At 42.9% G+C, this 12,111-nt stretch overlaps 1 protein-coding gene across 3 annotated transcripts in view; it reads right to left on the bottom strand.

Moving 5' to 3' along the window:
• The window catches only part of fam172a (family with sequence similarity 172 member A), a 170,980-nt gene that overhangs the window by 69,819 nt on the left and 89,050 nt on the right, over nt 1–12,111 (bottom strand). For all 3 annotated transcript variants that reach the window (XM_058374805.1, XM_058374806.1, XM_058374804.1), the window contains exon 8: nt 8,770–8,889. In XM_058374805.1, the coding sequence (XP_058230788.1) occupies nt 8,770–8,889 (120 nt within the window). The remainder of the gene's footprint in view (nt 1–8,769; nt 8,890–12,111) is intronic.

The following is a 12,111-nucleotide window of genomic DNA, read 5'->3' on the forward strand; positions in this document are numbered from 1 at the left end:
ACTGTTCCCACAAAGTTGGGAGCATGAAATTGTCCAAAATGTCTTGGTATGCTGAAGCATTAAGAGTTCCTTTCACTGGAACTAAGGGGCCAAGCCCAACCCCTGAAAAACAACACCTGAATTCAATGAATTGGAGGGGTGTCCCAAAACTTTTGGCAATATAAGTGTATTTCTGTCGGTGTCCAGGGAATGGGTTTAATGGTGTTGCCAGTCCGGTGACTAGAGAAGAGATGAGCTAGGTCAGTATCTGCGTATTTTGTATATACACCAAGTTTCTTAAGAAACTTATCTATGTGTCGATCTTTACAGGACAGAAGCTGCCAATATTCAGAAGCCTGTACTGACATGATTTAAGAAGCTGAATGATAGAAATTAGACATGGCAGCAGTAACATTCTTGAAAATGATCCTATATGTTCGTGCTGCAAACAAGGTGTGAGGCAGAACCATGGTTTTCCTCTATACTGCATTCCAGCACACGCTCCAGACTCCGAACATATCTGCATGCTGACGCTTTGATCCCTGCAGAAAAGTAGTGTGTTCTCAGGCAGGCTGCCTGCCTACAGTATACACAAGCATGAAGCAAACATGTCATGAAGCGCAGGGGTGAGCCACGGCAAACATGTATATGTACACGCCTGACACGGGATGTATGGAACACATAGGATTATGGGATGGGGCAGCCACACAGTGCTGCACTACACTGCATTGGGATGCAGATGTATGGTTATATAAGATATTATGTAAGGCACCCTGTCCTCCCTGATATCACTGGCCTTTTTTCTCTGAGCTGAGCCGGGGAAGGTTACGCGAGGTTGTGCTCCACCTCGACAACCGCTCTCGTCACCTCATGGGAGCGGAAGGAGATGAAAGAAGCGAGACAGAGAGAGAGAGAGAGAGAGAGAGAGAGAGAGATCAGCAGAGAGGCAGAGCAGCTAGGTTAAACGGTCAAAAGGTGGAGAACAGCGAGAGCTGCCACAATAGATGTGTTTATAGACTCAGGATCAGGCTCCATCTCGATTGCCGTCTTTAACAAAAGAACGAGACGTAGCAGGATTACATCTCTTTTCTTCACTATTTCTTTAAGAATCCTCCTCATCATCATTTGCTATGTATACCAGGGCAAGTTCAACAGTTACATCAACATCTGCATTTTTTGCCTTTACAGTATAATATAGAAATTATATACATATTTTAAATCCTTAAAAAATGAGGGAATGTTAAATCATGATTAGATATGATGTCAGATATCAGTGTTAGAGAATGTCATGGTACCCTTCAGCTGTAGAACCTACATGCTACTTGCCAGCTAGTTAGTTAGTTAGTTTTAGTGATCAGTGCAATTGTTCTATTTTTACAGGTCTGGCTACTCAGAGAGAATATAACCATGAAGAAAATCAAGACTCTGAGATGGAAATCTCATACTGTAACAAATGCAAGCCAGCTAAAGCAACTCTGGATTTTCAAACAAGACATGAGGCTTACTTTAAAAGATTTTTTTAATCGTCTGAACACGTTCCTAATTTTATTACAGCTGTACTTAGACATTGACGATAGTAAAGATTATGACCTAGGTCCTCAAACATCAGTGAGACTGCAATCAATAAATGACTAAAACTTTAAAGCTGGGAATTTTCAACCTGAGACTAGAAGAAGAGAGGAAAAAAACAGAATTTGTCCCTTAAACTCGGAATTCCTACTTCAGTCAGGAAGGCCTCACTGACTTCAGATCAGTACAGAAAGTCTTTATTTATAAATGAGTAAATGAGTTGTGTGGTGTGTATTAGTATTTGGTCTAGAGCGATGGTCATATAGATATATTAGCTTGTTAAACACATTACACAGGATACGGTTTTGAGGAGGAAAATATACATCACTCATCACAGTTTGACTAGTTTGACTAGCCACAGTTTGGCTAAAAAAAAAAAAGAGAGAGAGATGAACGTGGAGACACTTTGTAAATCGAGTTCTGACTTGACCATGAAATCATTACACTAACTATTACTATATTCTCTAGCAGTTCTGAATGCTTTGGCTGGAAAAGAAGGATGGATGAAATGAGCTGGTAAAGTGTTAGAGAAACGCTGGTGTGATGGCCGGTGTGAAAGAAGGAGGAAGAAAAAGCAAGTGCACTCTGCCTTAACGCATCCACTCTCTCCTTTCCTCTTTCTCAGGCCTTAAGCTGTGCTTTGATGTATCTATAATTAGGCCAGACAGTCTATGACGTGTGGTTTAAAAAAAAAAAAAAAATCAAATCTGGGTAAAAACGCAGAGCAGAGACAGGGCGAGTGAGTGAGGATGAAGCGGAGGGGGATTAATCGGTTAGTGTTTGATGTGCTTGATCAGAAACGTGTTTATTAACTGCAGAAGGCGAGCGGTAATTAACCCACAGACAGCCCGCTTTCTGGAGCGCCGTTCACGTGTCAAACGGTCCATCTCGGCTAAAGCTAGCGGTCTTTTACCTCTCGCTCTCCTCCCCCTCACTGCTCCTCTCGCCTTTTATGCCCTCTGCGCTCCCCTCGGACCACTTTCCCGATCAATTAGCTGCTCGGCTGTTGTTTTTTTCCCTGTGTTCCAAGCAAGTGGAGTGCTCAAAGAATCTAAGCCTGTATGTTGTGTGCACGGCTCAGTTAATGAAGATAAACATTCACAAAGCTCGCAGAGGATTTAATCAAGGTTGCAGAGATTACTTCTACACTAACTGTGTGTGTGTGTGTGTGTGTGTAGGATAGGAGATGCTTTTAGAGTCAGCTGACATACGTGCACTTTTGGGGTCACAGGTCAGTGGTGTTGTCCTGAGAGGTTTTTGAATAGATGATTGAGACCATGGTGTCAGAGGTGAAACACACACACACATTCTCCATATACTGCCATCAATAAACAGAACTTTTGAGTATCATCCAAAGCACACAACTATATACATAAATCAGTGACATTTAATGAAGCTCATATTATTGAATGCATGGGTGAAAAGATGAAACCTTCCCCAACATCTCACATTTCCTATGAGTGTTAAGTTGGCATCTATGCTCTTGCTATGCCATGCGCACACACACACACACACACAGAGCTGTGTGAAGGATGTACATGCATTAGGGAAGTGTCAGATTTTAATGAACATAAGCTATTGAGAACACTTGAAATTAGCCAGCCGTGATTAGAGACAGTGTCCGTTTCAAACACACACACACACACACACGTGCTACCAGGCTGGAATAAAAGATGAGCTTGTGTGTAAAAGAGAGAAAGAATCCACATGATGGAGAAACTATTAATTTGGATTGAAATCATTTTGGTTTGAACTAACAAGGAAAAACTCCCTGAAAAGACGTGAGCAGTATCCTTTGTGAGACTCACCACATGTGAAACTATCAGCCTACAAAATAAATATCTAACAAATATATTTAAAAAAAAAATAAAATAAAAGCAAACAACACATTCCTGGGTCTATATAAAACAAACAGACAGTCCTGAGGTAATCAGAATCTGTGGATTTAGAAGTTTAGAACATTTGGATGGTGTGTGTGTGTGTGTGTGTGTGTGAATCACAAGTAAGCAGTAGTGTGTGCAATCCCATGAGGATCCCATGAGGATCAATTTTGCAATCGCAGAAATGAACACAAAAATCATGCAGTTTGAAATTTTTCCAAATTATCACAGATTTTCTGCAGATGAGGTCGAGCCAAGACGTGTCATGTACAGCTGCTCAGAGCACTGAAAGTAAAGAAAGTCTTTAAATTTAAATAAGTTTGTATTAGTATATACACTATATTGCCAAAAGTATTCGCTCACCTGCCTTGACTCACATATGAACTTAAGTGACATCCCATTCCTAATCCATAGGGTTCAATATGACGTCGGTCCACCCTTTGCAGCTATAACAGCTTCAACTCTTCTGGGAAGGCTGTCCACAAGGTTTAGGAGTGTGTTTATGGGAATTTTTGACCATTCTTCCAGAAGTGCATTTGTGAGGTCACACACTGATGTTGGACGAGAAGGCCTGGCTCTCAGTCTCCGCTCTAATTCATCCCAAAGGTGTTCTATCGGGTTGAGGTCAGGACTCTGTGCAGGCCAGTCAAGTTCATCCACACCAGACTCTGTCATCCATGTCTTTATGGACCTTGCTTTGTGCACTGGTGCACAGTCATGTTGGAAGAGGAAGGGGCCAGCTCCAAACTGTTCCCACAAAGTTGGGAGCATGGAATTGTCCAAAATGTCTTGGTATGCTGAAGCATTCAGAGTTCCTTTCACTGGAACTAAGGGGCCAAGCCCAGCTCCTGAAAAACAACCCCACACCATAATCCCCCCTCCACCAAACTTTACACTTGGCACAATGCAGTCAGACAAATACCGTTCTCCTGGCAACCGCCAAACCCAGACTCGTCCATCAGATTGCCAGATGGAGAAGCGCGATTCATCACTCCAGAGAACGCGTCTCCACTGCTCTAGAGTCCAGTGGCGGCGTGCTTTACACCACTGCATCCGACGCTTTGCATTGCACTTGGTGATGTATGGCTTGGATGCAGCTGCTCAGCCATGGAAACCCATTCCATGAAGCTCTCTGCGCACTGTACTTGAGCTAATCTGAAGGCCACATGAAGTTTGGAGGTCTGTAGCGATTGACTCTGCAGAAAGTTGGCGACCTCTTCGCACTATGCGCCTCAGCATCTGCTGACCCCGCTCCGTCAGTTTATGTGGCCTACCACTTCGTGGCTGAGTTGCTGACGTTCCCAAACACTTCCACGTTCTTATAATACAGCTGACAGTTGACTGTGGAATATTTAGGAGCAAGGAAATTTCACGACTGAATTTGTTGCACAGGTGGCATCCTATCACAGTTCCATGCTGGAATTCACTGAGCTCCTGAGAGCGACCCATTCTTTCACAAATGTTTGTAAAAACAGTCTGCATGCCTAGGTGCTTGATTTTATACACCTGTGGCCATGGAAGTGATTGGAACACCTGATTCTGATTATTTGGATGGGTGAGCGAATACTTTTGGCAATATAGTGTACTTTAGAGCGATCATCATACAGAGATATTAGCATGTTCTATAACACAGACTATTGAGCTTGCACGTTTGGGGAGGAAAATATCTCATCAGTTAGTTTGAGAGAAACAGAGAGACATTTTGTAGATGGAGTTATGAGTTGATCATGAATCACTACATAGTAACTGTAACTATAATCTCTTGCAGCTCTGAATGCTTTAGCTGGAAAGATCTTGCTGATGAAATCAGTGAAATTTAAGGCTGAAGTATAAAAGAAACACTAATGAGCACAACAAGCATTCAACCAGCTCTCTTCAGTTCACGTGTATTGTGTACAGCTAGCACAGAAAGTCATTACACATGTCTCCACTGTTAGAAGTTTAAAAGAAGAAGCCTGTGCATGTCATTTCACTAATTCATTTAGTTTTCTTCCAAAAAAAAAAGCAAAAGTTGTGTCATGAATTTTGAAAAAAGGCTCAGCAAAAATCATACATTTTTGGCAAGGGAAGGGAAGGGAAGGAAAGAAGGGAAGGGATGGGAAGGGAAGGGAAGGGAAGGAAAGAAGGGAAGGGAAGGGAAGAAGGGAAGGGAAGGGAAGGAAAGAAGGGAAGGGAAGGGACTATGAGGTGGCTGTACGAGGTGGCTGTACGAGGTGGATGTACGAGGTGACTGTACGAGGTGGCTGTACGAGGTGGCTGTACGAGGTGGCTGTACGAGGTGGCTGTACGAGGTGGCTGTACGAGGTGGCTGTACGAGGTGGCTGTACGAGGTGGCTGTACGAGGTGACTGTACAAGGTGACTGTACAAGGTGACTACAAGGTGGCTGTACGAGGTGACTGTATGAGGTGACTGTACGAGGTGACTACAAGGTGGCTGTACGAGGTGACTGTACAAGGTGACTGTACGAGGTGACTACAAGGTGGCTGTACGAGGTGGCTGTACGAGGTGGCTGTACGAGGTGGCTGTACGAGGTGGCTGTACGAGGTGGCTGTACAAGGTGACTGTACAAGGTGACTACAAGGTGGCTGTACGAGGTGACTGTATGAGGTGACTGTACGAGGTGACTACAAGGTGGCTGTACGAGGTGACTGTACGAGGTGACTACAAGGTGGCTGTACGAGGTGACTGTACGAGGTGACTGTACGAGGTGACTGTACGAGGTGGCTGTACGAGGTGACTACAAGGTGGCTGTACGAGGTGAGTACGAGGTGGCTGTACGAGGTGGCTGTACGAGGTGGATGTACGAGGTGACTGTACGAGGTGACTGTACGAGGTGACTACAAGGTGGCTGTACGAGGTGACTGTACGAGGTGGCTGTACGAGGTGGCTGTACGAGGTGACTACAAGGTGGCTGTACGAGGTGGCTGTACGAGGTGACTGTACAAGGTGACTGTACAAGGTGACTACAAGGTGGCTGTACGAGGTGACTGTACGAGGTGACTGTACGAGGTGACTACAAGGTGGCTGTACGAGGTGACTGTACGAGGTGACTACAAGGTGGCTGTACGAGGTGACTGTACGAGGTGACTGTACGAGGTGACTGTACGAGGTGGCTGTACGAGGTGGCTGTACGAGGTGACTACAAGGTGGCTGTACGAGGTGAGTACGAGGTGGCTGTACGAGGTGGCTGTACGAGGTGGCTGTACGAGGTGGCTGTACGAGGTGGCTGTACGAGGTGGCTGTACGAGGTGGCTGTACGAGGTGGCTGTACGAGGTGACTGTACGAGGTGACTGTACGAGGTGGCTGTACGAGGTGGCTGTACGAGGTGGCTGTACGAGGTGGCTGTACGAGGTGACTGTAGTGACCAGTTTGATTTGAAGGTCAGGAATGTTACAGGCTTGCAGAACTGAAGCTGTAAATGAAGTTTAACTGTAATTAAGCTGCTTATAAAATTGAAATAAAATGATAGAAACACAGGTATGTGTTCAGTGATTAACAGAAGAAAAGATATTAAATTCCTGTACGTTTTCCTAATTTCACGTTTTGTGAGGGAAAACTTTAATGTCTATCATTTATCATTTGTTTCTCTGCTCTGAAATCAGACAAGAAGGTAATAGGTTTGCACGGCAGCACGGTACTGCTGGAGCTCCTTCTCATAAGAGAAAAAATATCGACATACGACGGTTTATTTTGTATTGATCCTTTATAGAAGCTGCAGACTTCATGTTTTCAGAGAGACATTTCCCGATGTTATCATCAGCTGTCCAGGGCTGTACAAGTGGCTGTAAACCCCACTCCACTTACACACCTGACCACACCTGAACATCTAAACCAATCTCTCTCCCAACAAAGTAGCCTTAAAACACAGGAACCCTGAACAGGTTTAAACACAGAGCAATGAATCTGAATAAATCATCACAGTAAACGAGTGTGTGAGCAACACGTCCAATGTGCCTCTGATCATTTTTCTTTATCCAGCAAGCTTCAGATATAAATGGAAAAACATCATTAATGTTAGAACCGCACTCTCCTGCAGCTTCTGTGTTGGGTCCATAGGTCATAAGGGTGTAGTGATGCACTCTGTTCATCATTAGGTTCGAGTCCTGTCTTTGATTTAATTTGATTCTCCGAATATTTTGAGGAAAAAGTAGTGAAGTATGACAGAAAAAAAGCGTTTTGCTCTGTATAAGAACTAGAGCTCTAAAGTGGGCTAAAAGGAGGGCTTTCTACAGCCTCTGGTGTTGTCTGAAAGCTGCTCAAGAGCTCTTTTTCAGTGATACAGCGTAGGCATACAAGCCGTCACTGTATTCTACACAACAGTTAGATCCAGTCCACTAATCTGATTGGTTGAGCAATGTTTCAATATTGCTTATATGTAGTATAACTCCACTGAGACATTTCACTATGTGTATGTAAGATAAAATTCCACTTCCTGGTTCAAAACGATTGCTACAGTAAAGTCAGTGACATCATCAGCATATACAAATCAGTGTGTGCTAGCTAGCTATAAAGTGCGTGCATCCATCCACCCTTCTTTCCACCCATCCTCTACACCACTTATCCTATTGGGTTGCAGGGAACCTGGAGCTGGAACAGAAGGCAGGGTTCACCTTGGACAGGATGTGAGTCTATCACAGGGCTCAATCCCCTTAATCGATATTTCTTGTTTATAGACCTGTTTTATTAAAGCAACATCACACTTGTGCTGTTATACTGAATATCGGTACAGCTACTCACTCCGAACCACAGCCGCACTCTTACTCATGTGAAGTTGCTTAAATCTGTGTTGGTCACAGCAGCTAGCAGGCTATCAGAATTATCACACCTAGCCTAGCATGGACAATCCTGAAAATGTGATCACATGAGAGACACTACAAAGCGAATGTATTTGCTGTATTTGATCTACTATAAAAACAGACAAACATTTTGACAGCATTTACAAGCAGGATGTTAACAAATGTTCTCTGACTGACTGATCTGTCACACACATTGGATTAGTAACTGGATAGGATGAAGCCACACACACTCATTAATTATTCTTAAAACATTTCTCACATCATCTGCTGCGTTCCTTCCCTTTCTCTCTCTCTCTCTTTCTTTCTTTTTCTCTCTCTCTTTCTCTCTCTGTGTAAAAGTTGATAGTGCCCTAGGATAAGGATGTACCGGATTGTTTAGAGAAGAGCACTTTCCCAATGAAGCTTACATGATGTATTTTTAATCATTTCTCTCCTGCATCTTCTTACCCACTCGGTCAGTCCTGACTTTCCCAGCGGTGAGGCACTGTGTGTGTGTGTGTGTGTGTGCAAACATCCTTTAACAAAAACAACATAAACACTCACCAGCTCCACAAAAGACAGCCCTCCATAGCTGTGAGCAACCACGAAGATGTTTTTGGCGGGCGATCTGGAAATGAAATGGTCCCACACATAGAGTGTGTGCTCCTCGGGTGAACTGTTTTCCTGTAAACACACACACGTACACACACACGAGAACTGTAAGAGATAACATCTAAACACACACACATACACACACACACATATACACAGATCCTCCCGGGTTCAATGAGCCTTGCATATTGCAAATGCCCCAAATGTAAAAACCGATAGCTCCTGTGACGGCAGGTTTAAATCTTAATTTGTACTCAGCTACACAATCAATGTGGCCTCGATACAAGCAGTAAGCACATAACTGGCCGGCACCGGGGGAAGGTCGCACACCAGCGTGGACAGAACACTCGTAATTAACACAGGCCCGAGGTGAGGCTGTGCCCAAATGAGAAAAGAGAGATAGAGACAGAGAGAAAGGCAGGGATGTGCGTGGAAAGAGAAGACGGACATCGATCTGTGTGTTTGGAGAAGCCATAGATTTGCAGCAAATGAGAATTGTTTCATTAAAATCGAGCTGTGCTCTTAAATTAAGACTAATTATGAAACGGTGGATGAAATATTTCCTTTATATGGAGAGGAATTATGTCCATGTTTATTTAAAGTGCACATGAACGTGTCTTTTCAGAGAATTAAAACTATTTAATAGGTTTAAAACTGCTTGCCCTAGGATCATGTCGACACCGTCATCCTAATTAAACATGGCAAAAAGCTATGAATATGCATGGACAGGACACCTGAATACATAACTGCTAGTAGAGTTCAGTATCAAAGCCTCGAATCTTCATGATCATGTTCTCACTGATGTGTTTAATGGATCCTTTAAGGGCCATAATAAGTCTATTTGATTGACATCTGAATTTTCACTCGGGGGGGGGGGGGGGGGGAGACAGACAGACAGACAGACAGACAGACAGACAGACAGAAAGAAAGAAAGAAAGAAAGAAAGAAAGAAAGAAAGAAAGAAAGAAAGAAAGAAAGAAAGAAAGAAAGAAAGAAAGAAAGAAAGAAAGAAAGAAAGAAAGAAAGAAAGAAAGAAAGAAAGAAAGAAAGAAAGAAAGAAAGAAGTAACCCAAAATACATGGCACATTCGGGTCCCAGTGTCTTTTAATGACTTCTCTTGACGATCAGCACTTTCTGACTCTACAGTAAAAGCTATTCAGAGTCAGATGTAGATGACTTCTCTTTTGAGTCTGGTTCCTCTGAAGGTTTCTTCCTCGTATCGTCTCAGGGAGCTTTTTCTCACCATCGTCGCCCCCGGCTTACTCGTTAGGCATAAATTTCAAGTTTATATCCGAAATGTCTTGTATTTCTGTAAATGTCCATTGTTAAAAGCACAAGCCAAATACAATTGAGCTGAAATAAATTGGGTCAATTCCGGGTCCAATCACTGCAATTTCTCATTGCAAGTGAACTGCGCTAATGTTTCCTCAGGATCAGACTGAATGTTTTTATCCACACTGAAGTGTGAAATCTATCTAAACCATAATGGAAATTGATTCAAACAGACTAAACGCTGGGAAAGTGAAAGCATTTTCAGTCACTTTAAGACACTGAGCTTATTTAGTGCCACAAACTGAGTCTCAAAAACAACCCTGCCTTAATTTATTTATTTTTTTTACCATACTGAGAAAATCTTTTGAACAGAAAAATATGAATACTAACAAACTAAACAAGCAGAATCAAGTTTCAAGGGTTGTGTCAAATTCTGATCACACACACACACACACTCAACTTTTCTTCCATGTTTGCAACTTTGCTCATTGTTTGGCTGCTCCTCACACTCTCTTGCATCAGCATTCAATTAGAGATTACGCTCCTGAACACAGCCTAATAACTGAATTAAAATCGAAGCAGCTGACAAGCGCTAAAAGATTTCTTGACAAACAGCTTGTTTATGAAAGTAAATAAAATATGAAAGGTGTAGCGGTGTGATGCAACCCAAGCAGAGCAGATTACATCCTGGCCTGTCCCCACTGGGGGAGGGTGGGGAGGAGGAGAGGGGGAAGGAGGGGTTGTTGTGGGGTGGGGTGTATATCTATATGATGATGTATATGGGCGGAGAACACAAAACACACAGACACACACACACCCGGTTTGATTATGAACAAGAAAAAAAACCCCACAGATCCTCCGATTAAATTTAGGAGATTTAAGACCTTTTCACTGTCACTTAAGTCATTTAAGATCAAACTCACAGTGATGAAATACCGCGTACACTCGGTGCAAAATAATTCCTGCATAAGCATAAAAGATCTACTGAAGTTTATTCTACAGCCAATAACAATATAGAAACTTCACTGACTTTGACGTGTCGGTAATTCACAGACTCGGGTGAGATTATTTGTGGTTTGCTGCTTGAATTTCCTCATACTCATGTCTGTATGGCGTGTGTTATCCAGGGTTTCTAACACTTTGTTATATAAAAGCATCATCATACAACAATTGAACAATAACTTAAGAAGCCACTGCGGTGCTAAACTCTCCAATCTGATTGGTCAAAAGGCGTCGATTCATTTTCTCTACCAGTGCTGCTCACTTTAAGGCAGACCGCAGGTTTATATGAATTAGATTAATGCTGTGGTTTTAATATGTGATGTTTCTATAGTAACAGCTCATTTACCCAATGTAGATAATCAAAGGCTGTTAAGAAAGAGAAGGAAAAAGAAGTGTGTTGCTTTTTAACATATAAAGACGTGTCATGGCTGATGGGATGAAGCGTCCTGTGAGGAGATGTTTAAGATTCATGGAAGGAGTCTCCAGTATCAGTGCTCGGGAACAGAAGGGAGAGTATTCAGGATGTACTTTCGGTTTGTAAGGAGACGTTCACGCTGGCAGTTTAGTCTGAAAGAGAGCACGATTTGCATGAAAATTTGCTAAGGTGAAAGCTTTCATGTGGACCGCAAAGAGCAGCCTGGGACCCATCCTGAGACCTGTAGTGTGTAGTAGCTGATGACGACATCATTGGTTTCCACAACACACGTGCAGCATGAGCGGAAGAGGAACGTCGTGGGACAGAGAAGGGGTGAGGAGCCTTACTGCACAGAATAGCACTAAAATAATAAATAAATAAATAAATATGGTTGTGCTCTCCATGCACGTTTATGATGATGTAAAATGAAGTGAAATGCATTGGGGTTTGATAGAATCAAGTGAGTCTGAGACCAGAGTGCTGCGGTGTCGGGAACAATCACGCTCAGATTCAGACAACAGCAAATGAAAGCAGTCTTAATGACTAACTACGAGAGAGAAAACAGAGAAAGCTAAAAAAGAGAGATCTCGCTCATTACATGATAA

This window comes from Hemibagrus wyckioides, linkage group LG22 (genome assembly GCF_019097595.1).
Source record: "Hemibagrus wyckioides isolate EC202008001 linkage group LG22, SWU_Hwy_1.0, whole genome shotgun sequence".
NCBI classification, from domain to species: Eukaryota; Metazoa; Chordata; class Actinopteri; order Siluriformes; family Bagridae; genus Hemibagrus; species Hemibagrus wyckioides.